General features: G+C 38.9%; 1 protein-coding gene across 1 annotated transcript in view; it reads right to left on the bottom strand.

Annotated features, from left to right (window-relative positions):
- Positions 1-21,320, bottom strand: part of LIN52 (lin-52 DREAM MuvB core complex component) — a 57,888-nt gene that overhangs the window by 28,051 nt on the left and 8,517 nt on the right. The window contains 2 exon segments of the mRNA XM_042445898.1: positions 19,739-19,783; positions 19,786-19,821. Coding sequence (XP_042301832.1) covers positions 19,739-19,783; positions 19,786-19,821 — 81 coding nt within the window.

Raw genomic sequence — 21,320 nt, 5'->3', positions numbered from 1 at the left:
ATTTTAGATGACATTGGGAACACATCTACAGCAATGTTATTGTGCATTATTTCAGAACCCAGTTCTCCAAGTTGGATGTGGTAAATTCTATATAAAAATCAGTTTTATTGTTGCCGCCAAATAGGTTGAAACTAAACCAAAAACTAAACAAAAATCTGGCAGCATTAAAATAAAAATGAACCAGTTCCACCAGCAAATAGACTTTTAGGAAACACAGCATTAAAAGTTATTCAAACTGGGCACACAGCTTAAAACAACCAAGCAGAAGGCTAACACATTCATAAGTCTTATTTGTACAAACAGTGCAGTGGTTTAACAAAAATTGATTTTTAAATTGATTTAGTTAAACCAGAGCAAAATACTAAGAAAACATGCTTGTATAAAACTAATTATGATTGACTAGTTTTGACCAGAATATTTACTGATGAGATATTAACTACTACCATGCACATTCAAAATAGTTTTAATAGCACTAGCACAGATATTTTACATAGCTATTGACTATTACATTTATTAAAATGGCAGGACTACATATGAATATGCATGGGTAAATAAAGGAAGAATGCCACAAAACTTACTGAGATCTTATTAAATAAGCACAGCAAGGAAATAATGGAAACCACAAGAAAATAGTTTTTATAGTTTATGGTATACAAGAGGAAGTAAGTATTTCCTGAAGCTACTTGAATAAGCTGCACTTATCACCACTGCTATCCAAGAAACCTTGGTAAACGTGGTCTAGACTATTAATGCCAGTTCAAGGTACATGGGGTAGAACAAAACCTCAGCAACCTTCTGGGGAATGCATATAATTAATTGCTATTTGAGCACACTCCTTAATTTTGTATTGCCATTTAGAAAAATGTACCTATTTCTATAACGTATCTACCATGAAAGATCATTACAAGGAAGGGGATGAGAAAATTAGTAGAAAAGATTGAAAATGTCATCTCCAAAGTGTCAGTAATTAATCTGGAGCAAGATTGCAGAAATCTATATGGTATTATGTAAGAAGCAGCTATGGAGCAATTTACCTGTATATACTCGACTATAAGTTGACCTCATGAATAAGTTGAGGGCAGGTTCTGGGGCCAAAATTATGGCTTTTGATATGACCCCTGGATAAGTTGTGGGTAAAACTTAGGGTCATGTAACAAATGATGTAAAAGATGACGCAAAGGAAAATGATGCCAAAGAATTTAGAAAATTCTGGCAGTTATAATTGTTTGTGCTCATCTGAAAGGCTGGATGGATAAGAGGGTAGAGGGGATCCATGCTTCTTTTTAGTGCTCCCAGGATGGACTAAGCTCTTGCCTTTTATTCAGAGAAAGGGGATGGCTCCTTTTATATATATATACAAGAGTTAAAGTACAGTACTTACATTGACCCGAGGATAAGTGGACCAAGGTTTTTTGGGTCAATTTTTTGACTAAAATTTCTAGACTTATACATGAGTATATACAGTACTCAATTACAAATGTTATTCATTTATTCTACGTCCTTAGTTTATCCTGCCTCAATAATTTTCTTTAGCTAAAAAAATCATATTTGGTTGCTAGAACATTTCAATATATGGTATAGGTTGATTATCCCTTATCTAAAATGCTTGGGACCAGAAGTGTTTTGCATGTTGGAATATCTGTATACACATAATGAGGTATTTTGGAGATGGGACCCAAGTCTAAACATAAAACTCATGTATGTTTCATATACACCTTATACACATAATCTAAAGATAATTTTATACAATGTTTTAATAATTTTGTGCATGAAACAAAGTTTGTATACACTGAACCATCAGTAAACAAAGGTGTCATTATCTCAGCCACTTATGAAAAAAGTTTTGGATTTCAGAGCATTTCTGATTTTGGGTTTTTGAGTAAAGGAAACACACTCAACCTGTATCCACTTTTGAGACAAGAAGTCCCACACAGCCCAGAGCTGGATTTAAAAAAAAAAAATGGAGAAACAAAACTGCTGAACAAGGTTATTTTAGCAAGATATTTAAACCATAAAACATTTGTATCTTAATTCTGAAACACTACTAACACATGAACCTACCATATCAAAACAAACCAAGATAGAAGATAGACCAAGATAGGAAATTTCTCCATAAATATTTCAATTCATTAAAAAATGCATTGATTCAGATAATAACCAATATCTTGTCAAAGCAGGAAGCCAAATGCAAACACTTGAGAAAGTCCTGTACACATTCTGTGATAATGGCAACTATCCTATACTTGTTACTGATATAGGAGGGTCAGGTTTGCCATGCAGGCTTGCCCTGGAAGCTAGGCTTGTACATTTGCTGATGCATTCCCTTGACAACCCTCTAGCAATCACAAGTAACACTACATCATCATCATTTTCCCTCTGCCTACCCTGCTCTAAGAGAACACAACAGGCACGTGTGGGCAAAAACATGCAGTAGAGATGCAAATAAAGCTACAAGGCCTCAGAATTTCATTCCACATTCCGGTCATGGTAGAATTACCAAGAATTCTCGTGACGTTCCAAACTCCACTGAAAGGTACATGTCTGAAGGGTGTGTAAATGTGTTAGCTCCTGGCTGGTACAAATACAAATACTTAATACCGAATCTTTTAGCACCCCAAGCCACCTCTGTACCATTGTTATCTTACTGTAAGTGCTGAACAGACAGGCCAGTATAGCATGGGCTGAGTCAGTGTTATTCCGGCCCCATTGCTCACCTAGGTCAGTACCTAGGTTGGTGAGGAGATGGGCAGCAGGTGTCTACAAACCTGCCACCACTCCGACCCAGGACCCACTACCGGCATATACGCCTTACCTTGCTATGCCATCACTGGTACAGAGAAGCCCCCTATTGCAGTGTTTGATGTGAAAACAGGGCACCTGGCTGCATCCATGTGTCTAGGTGCCCCATTTACATGTCAGAAATGGCAACGGGGGGGGGGGGGGGGCGCTTCTCAGTACCAGCAATGGCGCGGCAAGGTAAGAAGCATGGGGACATGTATAAACAGCAAGGGCTTGGTCGCAATCCAGGGTAAAATTGTCCTGGGGTAAAAGTTGTTTACCCTGGGATTGGCCTGACCCACTGGATCCATCTCTAGTCTAGCAAAATTGAGCTGAATCCTGCCCCAGAGTTTTAGCCTGTGTTGTCTGAACTAGATGTGAGGCTGGGGGGGAACGTGGGCCATATGAACAGCCGCTTAGTCACTCTCTACATATGGAGAGTGACTTTCCCAAAAGGAAAATCTTGATCTGAAACTCCTGAAAATCGAGGTTCCAGATCATGAAAAGCATCTCAACATATATAGGAGAGTATTCTCTTCAGAAAGGTGCACTCCATGGGTGGAGGACAAGAGAAATATAGTAGGAGAGGCTAGCACATACAGCCTCACTTCCCTTCCTCATGTATTTGTTCTAAATCTATTCAGAATGCCCAAAAACACTTTGGGGAGAATGAAAAATGTGCTGGACCACCCATAAAAAGACAAGCAAATATTGAAGTCAATTGTGAAGAAAGTACTGAAAATGTAGTTCTGGATCTAGTGCAATTAAAAATCACTTCTGAGCCATTTAGAGGCCTGAACCAGCTACAGGTGCCTGACAGCACTAAGCCTTGTTATAGTCCCCAGAGAGCTATCACACTTCAATTACTATCACTAACATTAGTCATTACTGAGGCTGGCTGGAGTCCCCAGGGAAGGCAGCTTGTGATGACAATACCCAGTTTCTCCCTGTAAAGCAATTCATTAGGCAAAGGAGAACAGCTGGGACAGGCACGTGCAGATCTGAAGAGGGCCCGCCCCACTGGGACCTCCAACTCTCTGTTTGGGAAGGGAAGGCATCCACTCCAAGCCCCATGACAGCTGTAGAGCCCTCGGGGGACTCTCCATGTTTAATCACTGCTCCTTAAACTCAAGGAAGGCATTTGATTGAGAATTTAAACTAATGGCACTCCAGTTTGCAGCAGGTTATACCAGGCATCATCTGATAAGGACTTCATGACATTTTTGTTATCTTGTTCTAGCTAGCAGGAGTTAATCAGGCACTTAGATACTGTCACAAAACTCTGTCCCAGCCATTTTAAACTCTACGATACAGGCCCTTCAAGACTATGCTGAGTAGAAATGCAAATAAAACACAATTAAATTAATTTTAAAAAATAACAATGTTAAAAACTGCTTTTTGTACTTTGGTAGAAAAGGTAGAATTGCTTTTAGTTACCTGAGTAACCATACAGATTGTCTTTGAAACAAATCACTGAAATCTTGCCTTAAGGAGATATCTGTGCATGTCGATTTCTCAAAGTGAATCCAGGGTATGTGAATTTACAGTGGGAATAAGAAAACTGACTACACTGGACTTGCATCTAAGTGAACACACACAGTACTGTGCTGTGGAAATATGTAGACATATCTTAGATAATCATTTATTAAGTGTTCTACCCTGAACTGTGTACAACATGGACATTTTATGGACACAAAGATTTTCATACATTCTGTCTTACTGGATCAGACTATAGCGATTGTCACTTAAATCTGTTTTTACAAGGGGGGGGAAAGGAACACATTTAAAGCAAAGTGACCTAGATGGTTTCCAAAAGAGAGTTGCAAATGTAGTTCAGCATTAATGTCCACTCAGTTCAACCCAGAGAATTATTATTTTGAAATTCTGGATACTTGCCAAACAAGCTTAATCTCTTATTCCAAATTAATATTCTGATACAGAATGTTGTATTTAATCTGATGGTGCTCTGTTAGGGGAACCTTTGCTAGGGTCCTGAGGTCTAGGGCACCTCCAAGCAGCCACCACAGGAGAGAGGATATAAAGGGGGTGACAATAGCAGGAAGCAGGCACAAAACAGAGCTTTTTAAAAAAAAAATTGGTAAGCAGGTATATTTTACTGCTGAGCTCCAACAATCTTCATTTTCTCAAACTGCCCTATTTAGAACCTGGAGGTTTTCTGGTGAAACCAAGGTGGTAGGCACAGCATGAGCCTATTTACTGCACTTGTGCACCTAGTAAGGGTAGACAACACGGCAAATAGCAAGGATGGCAGCAGAAATGAAATGGAAGTAGTGGAGCAAAGGTTTTGCCACCTCCTCCAAGAGGACATTTTATCCAGAATCCCCTGAAATGTGCCACAGCCACTGGCTGGACTAGTAATTTGCCTCACTTTGTGCATTCACATTTCAAGACTATTATTCATAATAAGTGAACAGATTATATCATATAACAGGTTGGAATATGCTGTATTATTTATGCAGAAATTTTAAAACATTCAAGTGGTTTTAACTTCAGAGCCAGAGTGGTGTAGTGGTTTGACTAGAACTGGATTATGACTCTGGAGACCAGGGTTCAAATCCCTGCTCAGCCATGGAAACCAACTGGGTGAGCTTGGTCAAGTCACACACTTTCAACATCAGAGGAAGGCAAAGAAAAACCCCATCTGAACAAATCTTACCAAGAAAACCTTCTGATAGGTTTGCCTTAGGGTCACCATAAGTCATTTCTATCTTATGATGACACTAAGACACTATAATGGGGTTTTCTTGGCAAGATTTGTTCAGAGGGGTTTACCCTTGACTTCCCCTGAGCCTAAGAGTTTGTGACTTGATCAAGGTCACAAAGTGGATTTCATGGCCAAGCTAGGAATCAAGCCATGGTCTCCAGAGTCGTAGTACAACAGTCAAACCACTGACTACACCATGCTGCCCCTCTTATTCCATCCTTAAATAGTCCTATATTTGTACTCACATCAGCTTATGAGATCAATGTTTTAATATTATTTTGGATTCACTCAACACACACATATATGGACACCAACAGTTGTAATTTATGTCTGCCATTTAGAAGCAGGATTCTACCTGAACACTTTTCATGGACTGTCAGAAATTGAACACTACTTTAACAGACTTGCTTTTGTTTTTTTCGCCCAAGCTAATTTTTGTGGCAAACCTTTCTAAACATATGATCTTCTAAAAACATCTAACTTTATTATTGATAATCTGGTTCAATCAAAATGTCATTTTCCAGTCTGTTTTTTTTAAACTTAATTTGAGCATCACACACTCTTTGTGTGAAAATAAAGTCTTGGTTTACTCTCAAGTGCATACTGCTGAGGGAAAATCATGAAGAACAGGTTAGTTACCTGTAACTGTGGTTCATCAGGCGTCATCTGTACCCTCACACAAATAGGCACAAACCCATTTCTGTGAGGCACAGAAAACACAAAGAAGATACAAAGTAAGTTGTGATACCAGATGGACAACAGTTTTTTTTAACACACACACACACACACATATTCAGATTAGTCTAGGTCAGGTCGTTACACTGATTAATTTTGAGAGAATTATATTCGGGACTGAACTAGCAGTTTGGGACTTATAATCTTCCAAAATGACTATTTCTGCCACAGCCTGAATGGCCAACAACTCAGATTTTTCTTGATAAATACAGCAAGCCCTTCTTCCATTTTCAGAATTTGGAGATTAACACTAAAATGCACTAAACTAGGCAGATGAGTGAAGGAAGTGCACCTAGGCAGGTGGGACAGAATGCACACGGGAAGGGGTCGGGGCACGACAGGACTATAAAGCACCTAAATCCATGTGAAAGCTGTTAGGCTCAAATATTTTATTATCACTTTTATCTTCTAATAATAATGTCTCTGCTACCATCCACTATCAAGTAAAATGTCTGCAAGAAAGAAAGAAAAACACAGGAAAGACTGAAACACATTTAAGGGAAAATATGTGGGGCTGATCTCAAAAACTATTGGCCGAGGAATAACTTTATTATGGCAAAAGTATTGGCTTAGGCCCTAGATTGTTACCTCATGTATAAACAGAAATTACTTGATTGCACAGACAGGTGGGCTATTTTCTTCTACTAGTGGCCCTTTGTGCCTCACTGGGCTCTGGATCCTATTGCGAGAACTCCAATGTGTGTATGAGTTTCTCCCTATGTACCTGTGCAATCTACTGGGGACACCTCCCTTGGTGTTTCAGTGGTGAGAACTATTCACTATATAGAGACATGGCAGCTATACCTTGGCTGTGGTGCTCCAGCTATGGAATGTCCCCACAGAGGCCTATCATCAACTTTGGCCTCATTTTGGCATCAAATTAAGATTTACTGATGCATTTAAGAACGAAAAGTATGGCTGGAGTAGTTCTGAATTTCTGTTTAAGAGTATGCTGTATGAACTGTTATAAATTGTTTTAGTGGTTTAGCTTATAATGTGTTCAATGTTGTCAATTTGTCTTTATTACTTTGTTGCTTGCACCCTACCCTAAGAACTTTAAATACGGGCCATGATATAAATATTTCACTAAATATATATTTTCTTATGTGCAAATCTAGGTGGATAGAAAAACTACACACACACACACACACACACACACACAGAGTTATTTGTCAAGTATGCTGATTTTTCGCCTATACTTAACATCAAATAAGTCTACATATGTAACAGATTTTGATATCTATTTAAGCATAACAAGTGGATTTATAAACTGGAAGCCATGCCATGTTATACCAAAAGATGCCACACAAGTATCAGTGATAGGTTTCAAAGTTAGCATTCAGTGACACATACAAAAGTGACTGAGCTATCAGACAGTCCATTATGCTCAAAAGAGCCAGAAGGGGCTTTATTTTAAATTTTTCATTCTCCACATTCTGAATCTGTTTGGCAGGTGAATATATCAGAAGTGCTAGACCCGGCTTACATTCTGGGTGTCTGACAATTGAACAAGACATTCCACAGAAACATCATGAATAATCTTCCAGTGTCAGAAATCCATTTTGCTACACCAAACATCTAATAGTCCTTATACTCAAAGACAAGTCACAAAGACTCACAAATGTCTTTGTCAGCTAGCTCTATCAAATAACATGATTTGAAGTACATTTGACACTTGATAGGTTTATGAACACTTTTTTTTAAAAAAAATTCTTTCTCCTAAAACCTGTTCCTACAAACAACAAAAACCAAAAACACTGGAGGATCAACATGCAACAACAGTCTCACAGGCAATATTTAGCTCTGAAACACAGATTAAAGAAGGTGCTTATTATAATAATATATGCAAGTAATGTGCACATATGTATGGCACTATCTTTTATAGTGTTAATCAAGTACACCACATTTCAGCATGAAGCAGCTTTCTGTCTGCTCCTGTTTGAAACATATACAAGATAATTCAATCACTCATTAGAAGAGACAAGAATAACCAACATCAAGACCCAATTTCCACCCAATCATCACAACCTAATATTTTGGTAACTTAATGCAAACTAAAGTGTGAATGCTACACTGCCACTAGTAGCAAAAGTGTGTTCTTCCCCAAGAGGAGCCTGTAAAACAGGACAGTCACTGACAGCAGTACAATTACTGACACAGATACAGACTTTATGGACATGTTTATCTCTGCTGTAAATCCACACTCTCTCTCCACTCCGATTCACAAGTCATAAAGAAATTGCAGATAATGAAAAAGTTGGTGAAATTTACAGCATGTCGGAAACCTCAGACAGCCAGAAGAAATTAAAGAGCTGACTGGGGATAAATCATACAGGTACAATTAAAACTTCCCATAGCTCCTTCACTTCCAGAACTGGCATGCAATCCAATAGGGATTATAAAAAGTGGAGGTCATGATCTTCAAGCTGCAGATAGTTAAGAATATTACATGCCAAAATTAGCCAATTCAAGGGCCCTACGTTCATCCTAATTTCAAGATGGCTTGTTCTTGCAAAAAGAACAATTCAAAGCAATGCTGTGTGAGCAAAACAAAATTAAGGTGAATTGTATTTACAACCATAACTAGTCTGCATTAAAATAAGATGCACAGTGATTAAATTTGGAGCAAGAAGAACATGTATGAACAAGAAAGCAGATATTACGCACCTATCATAGGGATAACTGCCATTTCAACTCAGGGAACAGAGTTCTACTTAGTTTTCCTCTGCTCATAGAAGTCTTACATCAGCAAAATTGGGAAGAAGGGGATTTTTAATGATTCCCTCTTCTCCCTACACCCTTCTTAGGTTCTTCAGTATCTGCTCCAGAAACTTCAGAAACCCTAGGAAAAGATTTGGGGAATATTTGCAAGAGGGTCTGTCACCAACAATTGCATCTCTCTCAGTCCCACTAATGGAAGTCTTTTGTTGGCAGAGGGAAACTAATTTGCTTCTGTTCTGGATTGTTTTTTTTATTGCTGACACTAAACAAGCTGGCCAGTACAAATTCTACAGATATCCGGTACTGTGTCGAGTATCACTACCATTACCAAGAAAAGAATATACCACAGATGAAGCACAGAACTAGAAACCTGTGAGTTTTTGAAAGATATGAGAACATAACCAGTAATACTGGAAATCCAACTAAATTCTGTAGCTGACTAGCTTCTTAAAGACCTGTATGTTTTATGTTTCCCTTCCCTGTTTACTTTCAACCTAGCAAGTTGCATTTTCATGCTGGAATTAACATGTTAGCAAAGTGGTGAAATCAGTCAAAATGACATGAAGCTCTACAAGCATAAATAACATTTTATTTCTTAAACAAGAGGTTACATATTAGGGAAAATACACAAAAGCAGGTTGCATCTTAGAATAAATATAGTATTAGTACTTTGACATTATGTGATCTACAGACTCTCCAACCACAATATCAAATCCAGCACACAAAAATACATTTATATTTAGCCAATTGGATTTTTAGCTCAAAATTCTCATCATCAACTAATGTGATTTCTCATTGATATAATTATACACATTGAAATCTTCTCAAAATACAGGTAACTTTAGTTAATGACGTAGATGTGTGGTTGGGCATTACTTCTATAAGTGAAGTGTTGGCACCAGAGACAGAAATAACACGGGAAGAATAGGGATTGGTTCTTATATCACAAAAAAGAAGAGCAGTTTGAACATGTTTTAGCAGATATTCATTCAGAACTAAATGCATGAAATGAAACAACCAAGTCAGGTAAGCCTTGTATGAGTAAACAAAAACACTTAGAACCTTCTAGAGGCCAAAGGTTCTTCCAAAAGGTACCTATGATTTTTTTTTTCTTTCTTTCACCAAAGTCCACATTTCTTATGATTTCCATTTTGGTGGCCAGACTTATACATCTAGACTTTTAAAAATATGTTGAGAGTATCTGGTGAAGCAGACTTATCTGCTCTCCCCTTTCTTCTTTGTTTTGCTGTTCACACATGCTCAGTAAGGCATTCTGGAGGCAGCTGCTCTTCACCTTGCCTGTTGTAGGCTGACACACACAGCTACAGAAAGATCAGCTTCAGTAGAAAAACCATTTTTTCCTAGCTCAAGGTTTATTGTAGTTTACTGCAGACATGCTGCCACTGCAAAATCTGTTTTGCCAGCCCTCTTTCACTATCTTTCCTATACTTTCGCTGCTAAAAACCTTACTGCTAGAGAAAAAAGGAAGAAAGGGGGTTGAGGAGACATAAAAAGATTTTGTAAAAAGAAGCTTCTTTCACAAATGCTATGTTAACTGAAATATGCCTGTAGGTGAAGGGTAATAACATATAGAACTTAGTGGGTGCCATGCTTAGAAGTAGGAGTTTGGCCATTTTCCAATATTTTGTAGACACATATGCGCCTGCTAATATATTCTGAGAAATGTTATGGTAAGAATTTGTCTGGAATGAGTGGTTTTGTATTCGTGCAGCAAGACAGTGATGATGTTCCCCACCTGCACTCAGCTAGAAACTACATTTCCTCAGTGAAAACACCAAAAGATCTCATGGTGCTTTGAAGATTTCAAAGACTGCACTGGTACTGATCTGCCCAGAATTTACTTATAATTTGTTTTTAATTTATAAAAAACTTATAACTATCAGTTGTTTATCTAAGGGATATCAGCCACACTTCTTCCAGTTTTCTATCTTCAACAAAGCAGCTGAATAGTGCATAATGGATTTCTCCAGCCAATCTGTGTCAATTCTAGTAAGCCAAGTCTACACTTCAACTCATTCTTTTCTTAACCGGCCTTGCTGTTTTAACTGCTTGAAAAATGGATTCTAGGATTGTTTTAAGACTGCTTTCAGGAGCATTTAAAGAGTATTTTAATGTGTTTTTATCCTTGTATTGTTTTAATTGGTTTTTATTTGTTCACTACCTCGGGAGCCCTTGTGGGGTGGGAGGCACTACAGAAATACTTTAAACTAAATAAATCACAAAGAATGTTAACTTCTATTCTCTTCTAGTGTCAAAGGTCTTAGAATGCCTTACACAGTCCATAAAAATATCCTTCAAAATGTAGCAATGTAACTGGGAGGAAAGCCACAAAGCTGATGCAAAAGCAGCAATAGACAGTGTATTGAAAAGCCAAAGCTACAAGTTATACACTTGCATGCCATTTAAATGAATAAGATACATTATGCATGCATATGAAGCCTGAATATGGAGCCAAATATTTATATCGGAATACTAAACATAACATAGGAAGCATGGGTCAGCAACTCCACAAGTGTTTGGTACTACGTTTGGTCATTTTGCTTCCAGGTGCCATTTTTGCTTTGTTTTGACATTCCAATGTGTTAAAGGTTCTAAGAGAGACAGGCATCCTAAACTGACACATTTGCAAGTAATTTGGGGGCATTTGGGACATTTTATGTCTGCCTCTATGTACAGTATTTGCTTATTTCATTTACAGGTTGAGTTTCCCTTATCTGAAATTCTAAAATATTCCAAAAACCAAAACTTTTTTCATGGGTGGCTGAGATAGTGACAAATTTGCTTTCTGATGGTTCAATGTACAAAAACTTTTTTCATGCGCAAATTTATTTAAAGCATTGTGCATAAAGTTCCCTTTAGGCTATATGTATAAGATATATATGAAATATAAATTAATTTTGTGTTTCAACGTGGGTTCCATCTCGAAGATATCTCATTATGTATGTATTCCAAAATCTAAAAAACCCTAAAATCCAAAGGACTTCTGGCCCCAAGCACTTTGAATACAGAGACCCATCCAGTATATCCTACCTTTCTCCTTGCACAGGACCCAAGGTGAAATTTCAATAAATAAATAAAGGATATTGGGGGAGGGTCTCCTGGAGGGCTTTGGGGACACAAATGTGGTTTTGGAGTCACACGTTTCCCATCCCGGTCTTTCATCCCTCAGTATTGTACCAAGAACTGCATCTAAGCAAGATGTGGGGAACATGTGGTGCTTCAGATGTTGTTAAGACTCCACCTCCCATCATTCCTAACCATTATCCATGCTGGTTGGCCTCATGAGAGTTAGAGAGGAATGGCATCTGGAGGACCACAGATTGCTAATCTAGATAGTAATATAATATAGAATTAAGTTCCTGCATGGTTTTTGTATTCATTTTTCTTGGCAACCTACAAGTTACATCTTTGTACAAATGACGAGTAGTCAACATAAAAGGCATTATTATGTCAGTGGCACAACGTCCAAGCTTCTGCAACCCACTTGTCTTGAACCCAACAATGACTGAATGAATACCATACTGTTATTTTCCTTGGAGGATTGGTGTCCAGAAACACCATGTTCCACAGGTTGTATAAATCTGAACATAATGTACACCATATCATTTGATAATACAATTCTGGATTAAGATGGGATATTTTATAAATAAATATTTTGCCAAACAAATGCAACATGGTAAGGTACACAAAATGAATTCATAAGTAAGAAAAGAACATGAAAGAATGCAGAGAGGTAAACTTTACATAAATGCTATCTAATAATGGCTGCAAATTATTTTAGCTGAAGTAATTTGGCTATATTTGAGAACAGATGTTATCTTTGTATTTAATAAGCCAATTCTCTGAGCTGAAACCAGCTCTTACTGAACGGTTGCTCTGCACATCACAACTGTTCTATTATTTAAACTTCAAGTTTGTTTGCATGTCATGCTGTAATACACAAGAAGCAATTGGCTATATCACAGAAAGATATTTCTGATCATTTTTTCCTTTTTTCATGTGCAACAACACAAACATTTTAAAATAAATGCCAAGTTAAACTGCTTTGTCATTAAATCGTCAGATTGGATGGAACAAGATATTGTGTTTGCTTTCGTTCTAGAATTTTAGCTTAACAAAACTTCAGTCAGAGCTCTCAGAAATACAAGTCTATGGGAAAGTCACTAAGTAATGTTACTGACAGCATACACATGCACCCCAAATAGAATAAACATAGGAACATACTAGACAATATATTGCAAGACTAAGAGGAAGCAGGGCGCACAGGTAGGGAAGTCATTATGTACAGGGTGATTCAAAAAGAATGGTGCAAAAGTAAGGTAAGGTAAGGTAAAATTTTATTTGTATACCACCTTTCTAGGACCAAGGCGGTTTCCAGCATACAATGACAATATAACAATATATCAATACAACAATATAAAATCACGAAAAACATAACATTAAAACTTTATACAGTAAAACAATCAAAAACCACCACTCATGCCAGCTGACATGCTGATGAAGGGGGCGAGGAGAGAATACTTCAGCGGTCAGAGAGTCAGGGGTAGGCCTGCTCAAATAGGAATGTTTTTAACCCCTTCCTAAACTGAGTAAGGGAGGCGGCCGAGCGGAGCTCAAAGGGCAGCACGTTCCAGAGGCTGGGGGCCGAGATGGAAAAGGCCCTCCTAGTAGTAACAACTAATCTGGCCTCTGGAACCCTTAGTAATTGCTGCCCAATTGATCTGAGTGCGGGGCGGATTGTATGGAGAGAGGAGGTCCTCTAAGTACCCTGGGCCCAAGCCATTTAGGGCTTTATAGGTAACAACCAACGCCTTGTATTGCGCCCGGAAGCGAATAGGCAGCCAATGTAGGTCTTTAAGGACCGGTGTTATATGACTGGCTCTGGCTGTATCAGTAACCAGTCATGCCGCCATATTCTGCACTAATTGCAGCTTCCGGGTATGGTACAAGGGTTGCCCCATGTAGAGCGCATTGCAGAAATCCAAACGAGAGGTTACCAGAGCATGTACTACAGTTTCAAGGTCCCTCCGGCCCAGGTAGGGACGCAGTTGGCGTATCAGTCGAAGCTGATAACAGGTGCTCCTGACTGTCGCATTCACCTGAGATGTAAGGTGAAGCGACGAATCAAGGAGCACCCCCAGACTGCGTATTGAGTCCTTCACAGGAAGCGTGATCCAGTTCAGGACAGGTGGAACCACCGCCATTCCCGGACCAGGGGAACCTATCACGAGTACTTCCGTTTTCTCTGGATTCAGGCTGAGTCTGTTTCCCCTCATCCAGCCCATTACCGACTCCAGACAGGCCATGAGAGGAGGTCACTGCATCAGTCGGAGACATAGAGAAGACTATTTGGGTGTCATCAGCGTACTGATAACCCTGCGCCCCATGTCTCCGGATGATCTCTCCCAGCGGTTTCATGTAAATGTTAAAAAGCATGGTTTTTCATCATCCTTTTTGAATCTCTCTGTATTACTATGGCCAGTGGTGTGATTAAACACAAATACAGTAAATGAAACAATTGTGTTTCCAGTTGCTATGGAATTTGAAAGTTCAGAAAGGTCAAAGTCACCTGGTTGCAGCAAATGATTACTGGTAATTTTGTCAGTAAAACCCATCAAGCTGATGAAACTCAACATTAGTCCAATGGGAACACAATCCATTTTCAAGAGCAATGAATCCTCCACCAGCCTGCCTTTAAACTGATAAGCAGAGCTTGGATCAAAAGGTTTTATTCTTTATAGTGGGTGTGCATGCATATGTGCTACAGATCCTCCCATACAAAAGCTCTTAAATCTAGATTTGGAAGATTTGCAAGGGTCTGTGAGCTGTCCTTGCATAAATGGAACCACCACACTCTTGTGTAGAGGGACTGCAGCACCCAAATCCCAATTATGGAGTGGAGAAGAGAAAGCTGGAAAGTTCTACCATCATATATTTCTCAGTTTTGGGGGGGAAAACAGGAAACTCCAAATTTCATAAAATCACAAGTGCTAGGAGGAATCACAAAGGCAATTTACTTCATCTTGTATACTGAAGGAGTGTATAACTACAGCAGCAGTGTTGGGACCAGAACTGTATTTCATTACTTAAGTTACCATCTCATGGCTGGTTAAATAGTACAATAAAGTTGTGGTCCAGTTGCAGGACCAATGTGCTTCTACTATCCAAGGTACTTCATACAAAAACCAAAGACAAACATTTATAATCTGAGCTGGCAAATGCTGGGGGAAGACTACAACCAGATGAGAGTGATGTACTTGTACATAACTATGGAACCCTGATGCATAAAGAATTTGATACTAATTTAATACAGACACTCTCCTAACCTGTACTTGAGCCACAGAATTGCACCAGCACAGCATTTGCAGCATGATTACAAAAATGGAGCTGACACGTGATATGCATTGTTATTATTGTGGCTATTACACGTTATATATACTGCTATTACTTATGGCAGGTTACAGAGACCACACAATGCGCCCGTTGAAACAGCTCTACTGGCTGCCAGTTTGTTTCTGGACACAATTCAAAGTGCTGGTTATGACCTATAAAGCACTATATGGCTCAGGTCCAGGCTATTTGGCAGCCTGTATCTCCCTGTATCAGCCAGCCTGGGGTCTGAGATCATCAGGAGAGGGCCTTTTCGCAAGCATGGTTGGTGGGACACAAGAAAGGGCCTTCCTGGTGGCTACCCATACACTCTGGGACTCCCTTCCCAGGAAGGCCAAAATGGCCTCCACCTTGTCCTTCTGTTGGCAGGCTAAAACTTTTATTCAGACAGCCTTTTAAAATGGGAAGTCTTTATTAAAAAAGACTGGGGTGTTATACTTTTTTAAACACTTTTATCTTTTTAAACTGTATTTTATTTTTTAATGAGTGATTTGTTTTAATATTGTAATAATTTACTTTTAATGCATCACTTTTGTATGTTTTTAACTGTATTATTCTTTTAAATTGTAAGCCACTCTGAGTCTCAGAGTGACTTTGGGGGAAAGCAGCATACAAATAAATAAAGCACTGCCCCTATCTCTGAAGTCTAGAATTAAAAAAAATTCTTATGACTTCATTCAAGTCAATCTATTTACTATACCTCCTTAAGATTTGATAAAGCTGTCATAAACTCTATGCACATGCTTTGGAGAGTAGTATCTTGCCCAGAGGCAGCCAACTGTCCAAAAGGTTTATGGAAGTCTGTTTAGACTTAGACTGCATCATAGTGTAGAAATAATAAAGCCTAATTCTAACTGGTCTCAACCCTAGCTACTCTCTACATAAAAACAAAACAAAAACCGAAAGCCAACAACAGTAGATAGCCATAAACTGTGCACATTTATAGGAGAAGAAGCAACATTTATACACCAATGTAACTTATTTAAACTACTATACAGAGGCAATAAACCTGATACCAATTTTTAAAAATTAAATAACATACAAAATACAATAAGAATGCAACCCAAAAGGCCTCCATGGACTGCTTCATTCAATTCTGAAAAGCTACAAATGCACTTTCTAGCATCTAATTTAATGTAGCCTTCTGCTGCCACCTAAAGGCCACTGGAAAGTAGATCTTATGATTCTATCAACTCATAAATATGGCCCAGTACATACTGGCCCCTCGCACGTGACGAGGGCGTCCTCGCTGCGCGGTGCCAAACAGACGGCGTATACAGTGATGACGTCACTGCTGCACGGCATTCAAATAGATCTGAAAGCTTTTTAGCGGTCCTTTTTTTTCATGTAGCAGCGCCGCGCAATATGGTTGCTGTGGCACTGTTACACAGCAACGAGAGGTGGCTCCCAGCCACCTCTTCCTGGCGCACCTATCTTGCATAAAGGAAAGTAGTCTTTAACCTTGAAAAAACCAACTTCATATCCAAGTAATAAAAATATCTTAAATTACTTTTGATTCATGTTTCCAGTTCTGGTGAGCAGCCCACCAGAAATAGGAGAGATGCATTTCCTATGACATGAACAAGACACACAGGAATTCAGTGTCCAACTGCATTGGTTTTTTCGGAGATTATAAGCAAGCACTGCTATGATCAATGTGATCTTCTCCAAACAAAGAGTGTACAGGATCTATAGTCCAAGGCCACAGGTTAACTGCCAAAACTGGACAGCAAATTATACCAATGAATGTGGTGGCCAGTCAGAAAAGTGTATTGAAGGAAAAACTTTTTGCTTGATTTAAAGGGCTTTTAGTGGCTTGGCATTAAATTTTGGGAATACAATTGGTTATTGACTTTCAGCAGAACAGTTTTGAAGTCTTGCCACATAAACACAGGATACAGCATAAAGCATGCTGTTAAGACAGCTCACAAGAAGGAACTATGAGTATAGAAGAATCAGATACTTAATGGAAAAATCTAGAGCTACATAATCCAGTTGTACCAACCATGTGAACCACAGCAATTTGCACCAGTGATTTATATGATAGTGAAAAAGAGGGAAGATCAAGTTAGTAAACAGATTTTTTTAACAATAACTCTTCCCACCAGACTCATTTTCTCAGTGCTAGAAAAGCAAAGACAGAAGACAAATACTGAGTTACCAGTATGCATTAAAAATTACTTGGATTTAACGTTATGTATGCTGGGATTAGTATTGGAGAAAGAAATTTGAGAAAGAGGGCATGATAACACCAAGGAAGGGAAGCATCATTGATAACTGTGAAAAATGGAAAAGTTTAAAATTATCCCTATCAGGCAGGATAGCAACAATTAAAATGTGCATCCTCCCAAAATGGATGTTCTTGTTTCTTAATCTTCCATTAATATGTAATCAGAAAATTCTTTTTCAATGGGAAAAAGAAAGAACGGAACTAATATACAATTGTTGACTACCTGCAAATTAAAAAGATTTAGGAGGATAATAAACTAATAGGTCTATTGAGAAAGAAGAAAAACGATTTAGACAAATATTGTTAAACTTTGAACAAAGAAAAACAGCAAGTAAATATACAGCATTTTATTGAAAAGAGATTTAGAAGAAGAAGAGATAAAAAGAGTATATGGTAAATGGGCGGCAGGAGTTGGGTCATAATTGACTAGACAAATGGGAAAAAGCAAGAACAAAACAAATAAATTTACTGTTGCTCAAGCACTTAAAGAAAATTACTTTAAAGTGGTAAAACAGATGGTACCTGACTCCTGCTCACTAAAAGAAATATAAAACAAAACAATGACAACTGCTGGAGATGCCAAAGAGAAAGAGTATCAATATACACACTGTGGTGGAATGCCCATTATAGGCGGGATACAAACCGCCGCTTTGCGGCGTCTGCCGCCGCCGCCGGGTTTCCGCAGGGGAGCCGGAGCCTCCACACGGCGCGGCTCCCCTGCGGACCAAAAAAGAAGCTCCAAAATGGAGCTTCTTTGGAGTCGCGTTTGCGACGTAGCGAGGCCCAGGGGCGGCACTCGCTACGCCAAGGACGGACCGTACGGACGCTCAGCGTCCGATACGCAAAGATGGGCGCCGGCCATGTAGAAGGCCGGCGCATCTTGTAGGACGGAGTCCGTATTAGGCCCAGGGGCGCCAGAAGAGATGCCCCTTTTTTAAAAAGGACGTCCCTGTACGTCCCAAATGCCGGTTTGTAACCGGCCACTGAGAAGTTTTGGACAAAGATCCACTCTGAAATAAAAAAGATGTTAAATATAGAATTTGTCATGAATCCAGAACTGTACTTGCCTATGTAACCTCAACATTAGGTGTAGAAGGAGAAAGAAAAGTAAATTTGGAGAGTAGGATTGTATTAATAACAGCAGCTAGAATGTTAGTAGCAAAAAATTGGAAATCCACATGTGTACCATCTATAGAGGATTGGAAATATAAATATTTGATATGAAAGAACTTGACAGATTAACAGCAATCTTAAATAAAAAGATATGGATAAATGGGATGAAGAATGGTAGGAGTGACAAACAATCTGTTAAATCACACAAATGTTTAAAAAAACATTTATGAAAAAACTAAGTCAAGATTTTTTATTGTAATTATAAGTTAAAAATATAGAGTCTCTTGTCGAAAGTCTTCAGTTGTAAACCTAAAATATAACAGATTATAGCTTGTTGATATAGGTTGATATGTTTTTATATATCCGTTGTATAAATGTCTTGTTGTAAAAAAAAAAAGATTACTGTGAAACTTCCTTCTGTGGGAGGTCCAGTTGGCCCCGTCCCTGATCGCTTTCCACTGACAAGTGACAAGTTTTATTAGGCAGGGTTTGAATTTTTGAATTATTATGGTGCTGTAGGTGTGTGTGTGAAGTGATGTGCTATATTTAAATTTTTATTGTAATGGTACTGTATTTTATGTTTTTTTGTTTTTAGCTGTCTCAATCATGTTTTTACTTTATGTAAGACCACTTGAACATGGTATATAAATCAATAGATTAAATAGCAGACTACATAACACTTGTTTATAGACTACAATCTTTCTGAGCCGCAGTTCCCTTTATTTCATTCTCTTGTGTACATTTAATATGAATTATATAGATTTTTGTGTTCATCACCCACGTGTCTATTGCTTGGTAAGTCGCAAGGAAAATATTGAATGCAATAGTCACTAACCCCAGAACTATCCTCTATCACCACATTCTAATGAGCTGGATCTCTTCCTGTTAGCTTTCCTCAAGGTCCAGCTTCACAATCATACTTAGAAACACTATGGCATGGCCATTCTAACTTTCCTGCAGTTACTTATTTAGAATAATATTGAAGCTTGAAACAAAAAGTGTTTTAGCACCTATACAGTACTCACATTCATCTAGTCCCAACTGAATCGCCAGATTCTGGAGACCTCGCACTTCTCCATAGATTAGCTGTCGTGGAGACTGCCCAGCTCTAAAATGAAGAGGATGGTGAAGAGTATTTGTCATTCAATACTTGCAATCATCCTTCATATTGTATCAGTATACCATTACTACTCTATGATCTGTAATTTCTTGTAACGTTTAATTTTTTACATTATCACTCATCGCATCATTTAAGATTCTGCTTTATATTAGTCCAGTTAAATGAATGTATTTAACATCCTATGGAAGATTCATCATTGGACTTGGAGTCTCTTCCTTCCTCTGAAGCCCCCCCACCTGAAAATATTCTCTAAGAAGCTGAGGAATGCTCCAAACCAGTTTTTGGGAAACTGCAAGTCCTGCAAAGGCAAGAAGAAATGAAGTTCTATTGTGCTCTATGTTGGATATACACTACAAGGAAAGAATCTGCCATCACCCCAATACATAGGATGCAAATTGCAAAAGGGGACAGTTAAGTCACAGAACTTAGCCAAAAATGAGATAAGATAAAGAAAGGAAAGATTAGGTATGAGACTAACACTAACAAAACACTCCTATCTCTTTCACACACATTCCCTTTCAGCATGAAAACCACACAGTACCATAGCAGGTTAGCAATCAAATTGTATATGTTGGCCCACGCTGTGCTTTTTGGGCTAAAATGGCATGAAACGAAATCTATTTAAAATTCTCAAAGAAAGATGATGAAATGTGTAGAAGCATACACATGCCATTAGAAAGGTCAATGCAGGGTCGCAACCTGTGACCCATGGGCCGCACGCGGCCCGCTGAGCTGTTGGGACCAGGCCCCTGCCGGTCCTGCTGCCGATAGCCACCGCCAAAGGCCCACAGGGCCTCTGGCCTCTCGCAGAAGTGCGCGGGGCCTTTGGCGGCGGGCGGGGGGGGCAAAGGCCCTGCGTGCAGGCGCACGGGGAGAGGAAGAGGAAGAAGGAAGGAAGAGGAGGAGGGGGGAGGAAGACGAGGAAGTAGGGAAGAAGAAGAAGAGGAGCAGGAGGAGGAGGAGATGGGTGATGGTGATATTGATATGAGCTAGCTTCAGAGGCAGGCCATGTAAGTTGCTGTGATTTTTACAAACTCATGGCGCAGTGACGAAAACCACAGTCCCTTGACCAAGTACACACTTCTGAGAAAACATTCAACCCAAGGCAAATCACTTCGTGTGAGACCACCTTGACATGTTAAATGTGAAGCCATGTGAACCCATGTTCAGTGTGAAACCCAAAGAGTTTGGTTTATGCAATAAGCCCTGAATATGCAAGAGATTGCCATGTTAAGTAAAGCCATGTTCAATGCTAAATGTGCTGTTGGGAATGGGGAGGGGGGGTCGGCCAGAAAGAGACATTTCGCCATCTGTCTAGGAATAATGCCCAAATGTCCTCCATTTTGATCATGCCTAAGAAACATGCATTTAATTAACATTTTTTAAAAACATCAATTTTTTTCACATGTCCTCCATTTTTAAAAAATGTGTCCTACATTTGAAAATGTTGTCCTATATTATTGTAATTGATTTATTTTTTTGCCCCA

This window comes from Sceloporus undulatus, chromosome 1 (assembly GCF_019175285.1).
Source record: "Sceloporus undulatus isolate JIND9_A2432 ecotype Alabama chromosome 1, SceUnd_v1.1, whole genome shotgun sequence".
NCBI lineage: Eukaryota > Metazoa > Chordata > Lepidosauria > Squamata > Phrynosomatidae > Sceloporus > Sceloporus undulatus.
The sequence above is the reverse complement of the archived record's forward strand: the minus strand, read 5'-3'. Positions and strand labels throughout refer to the sequence as shown.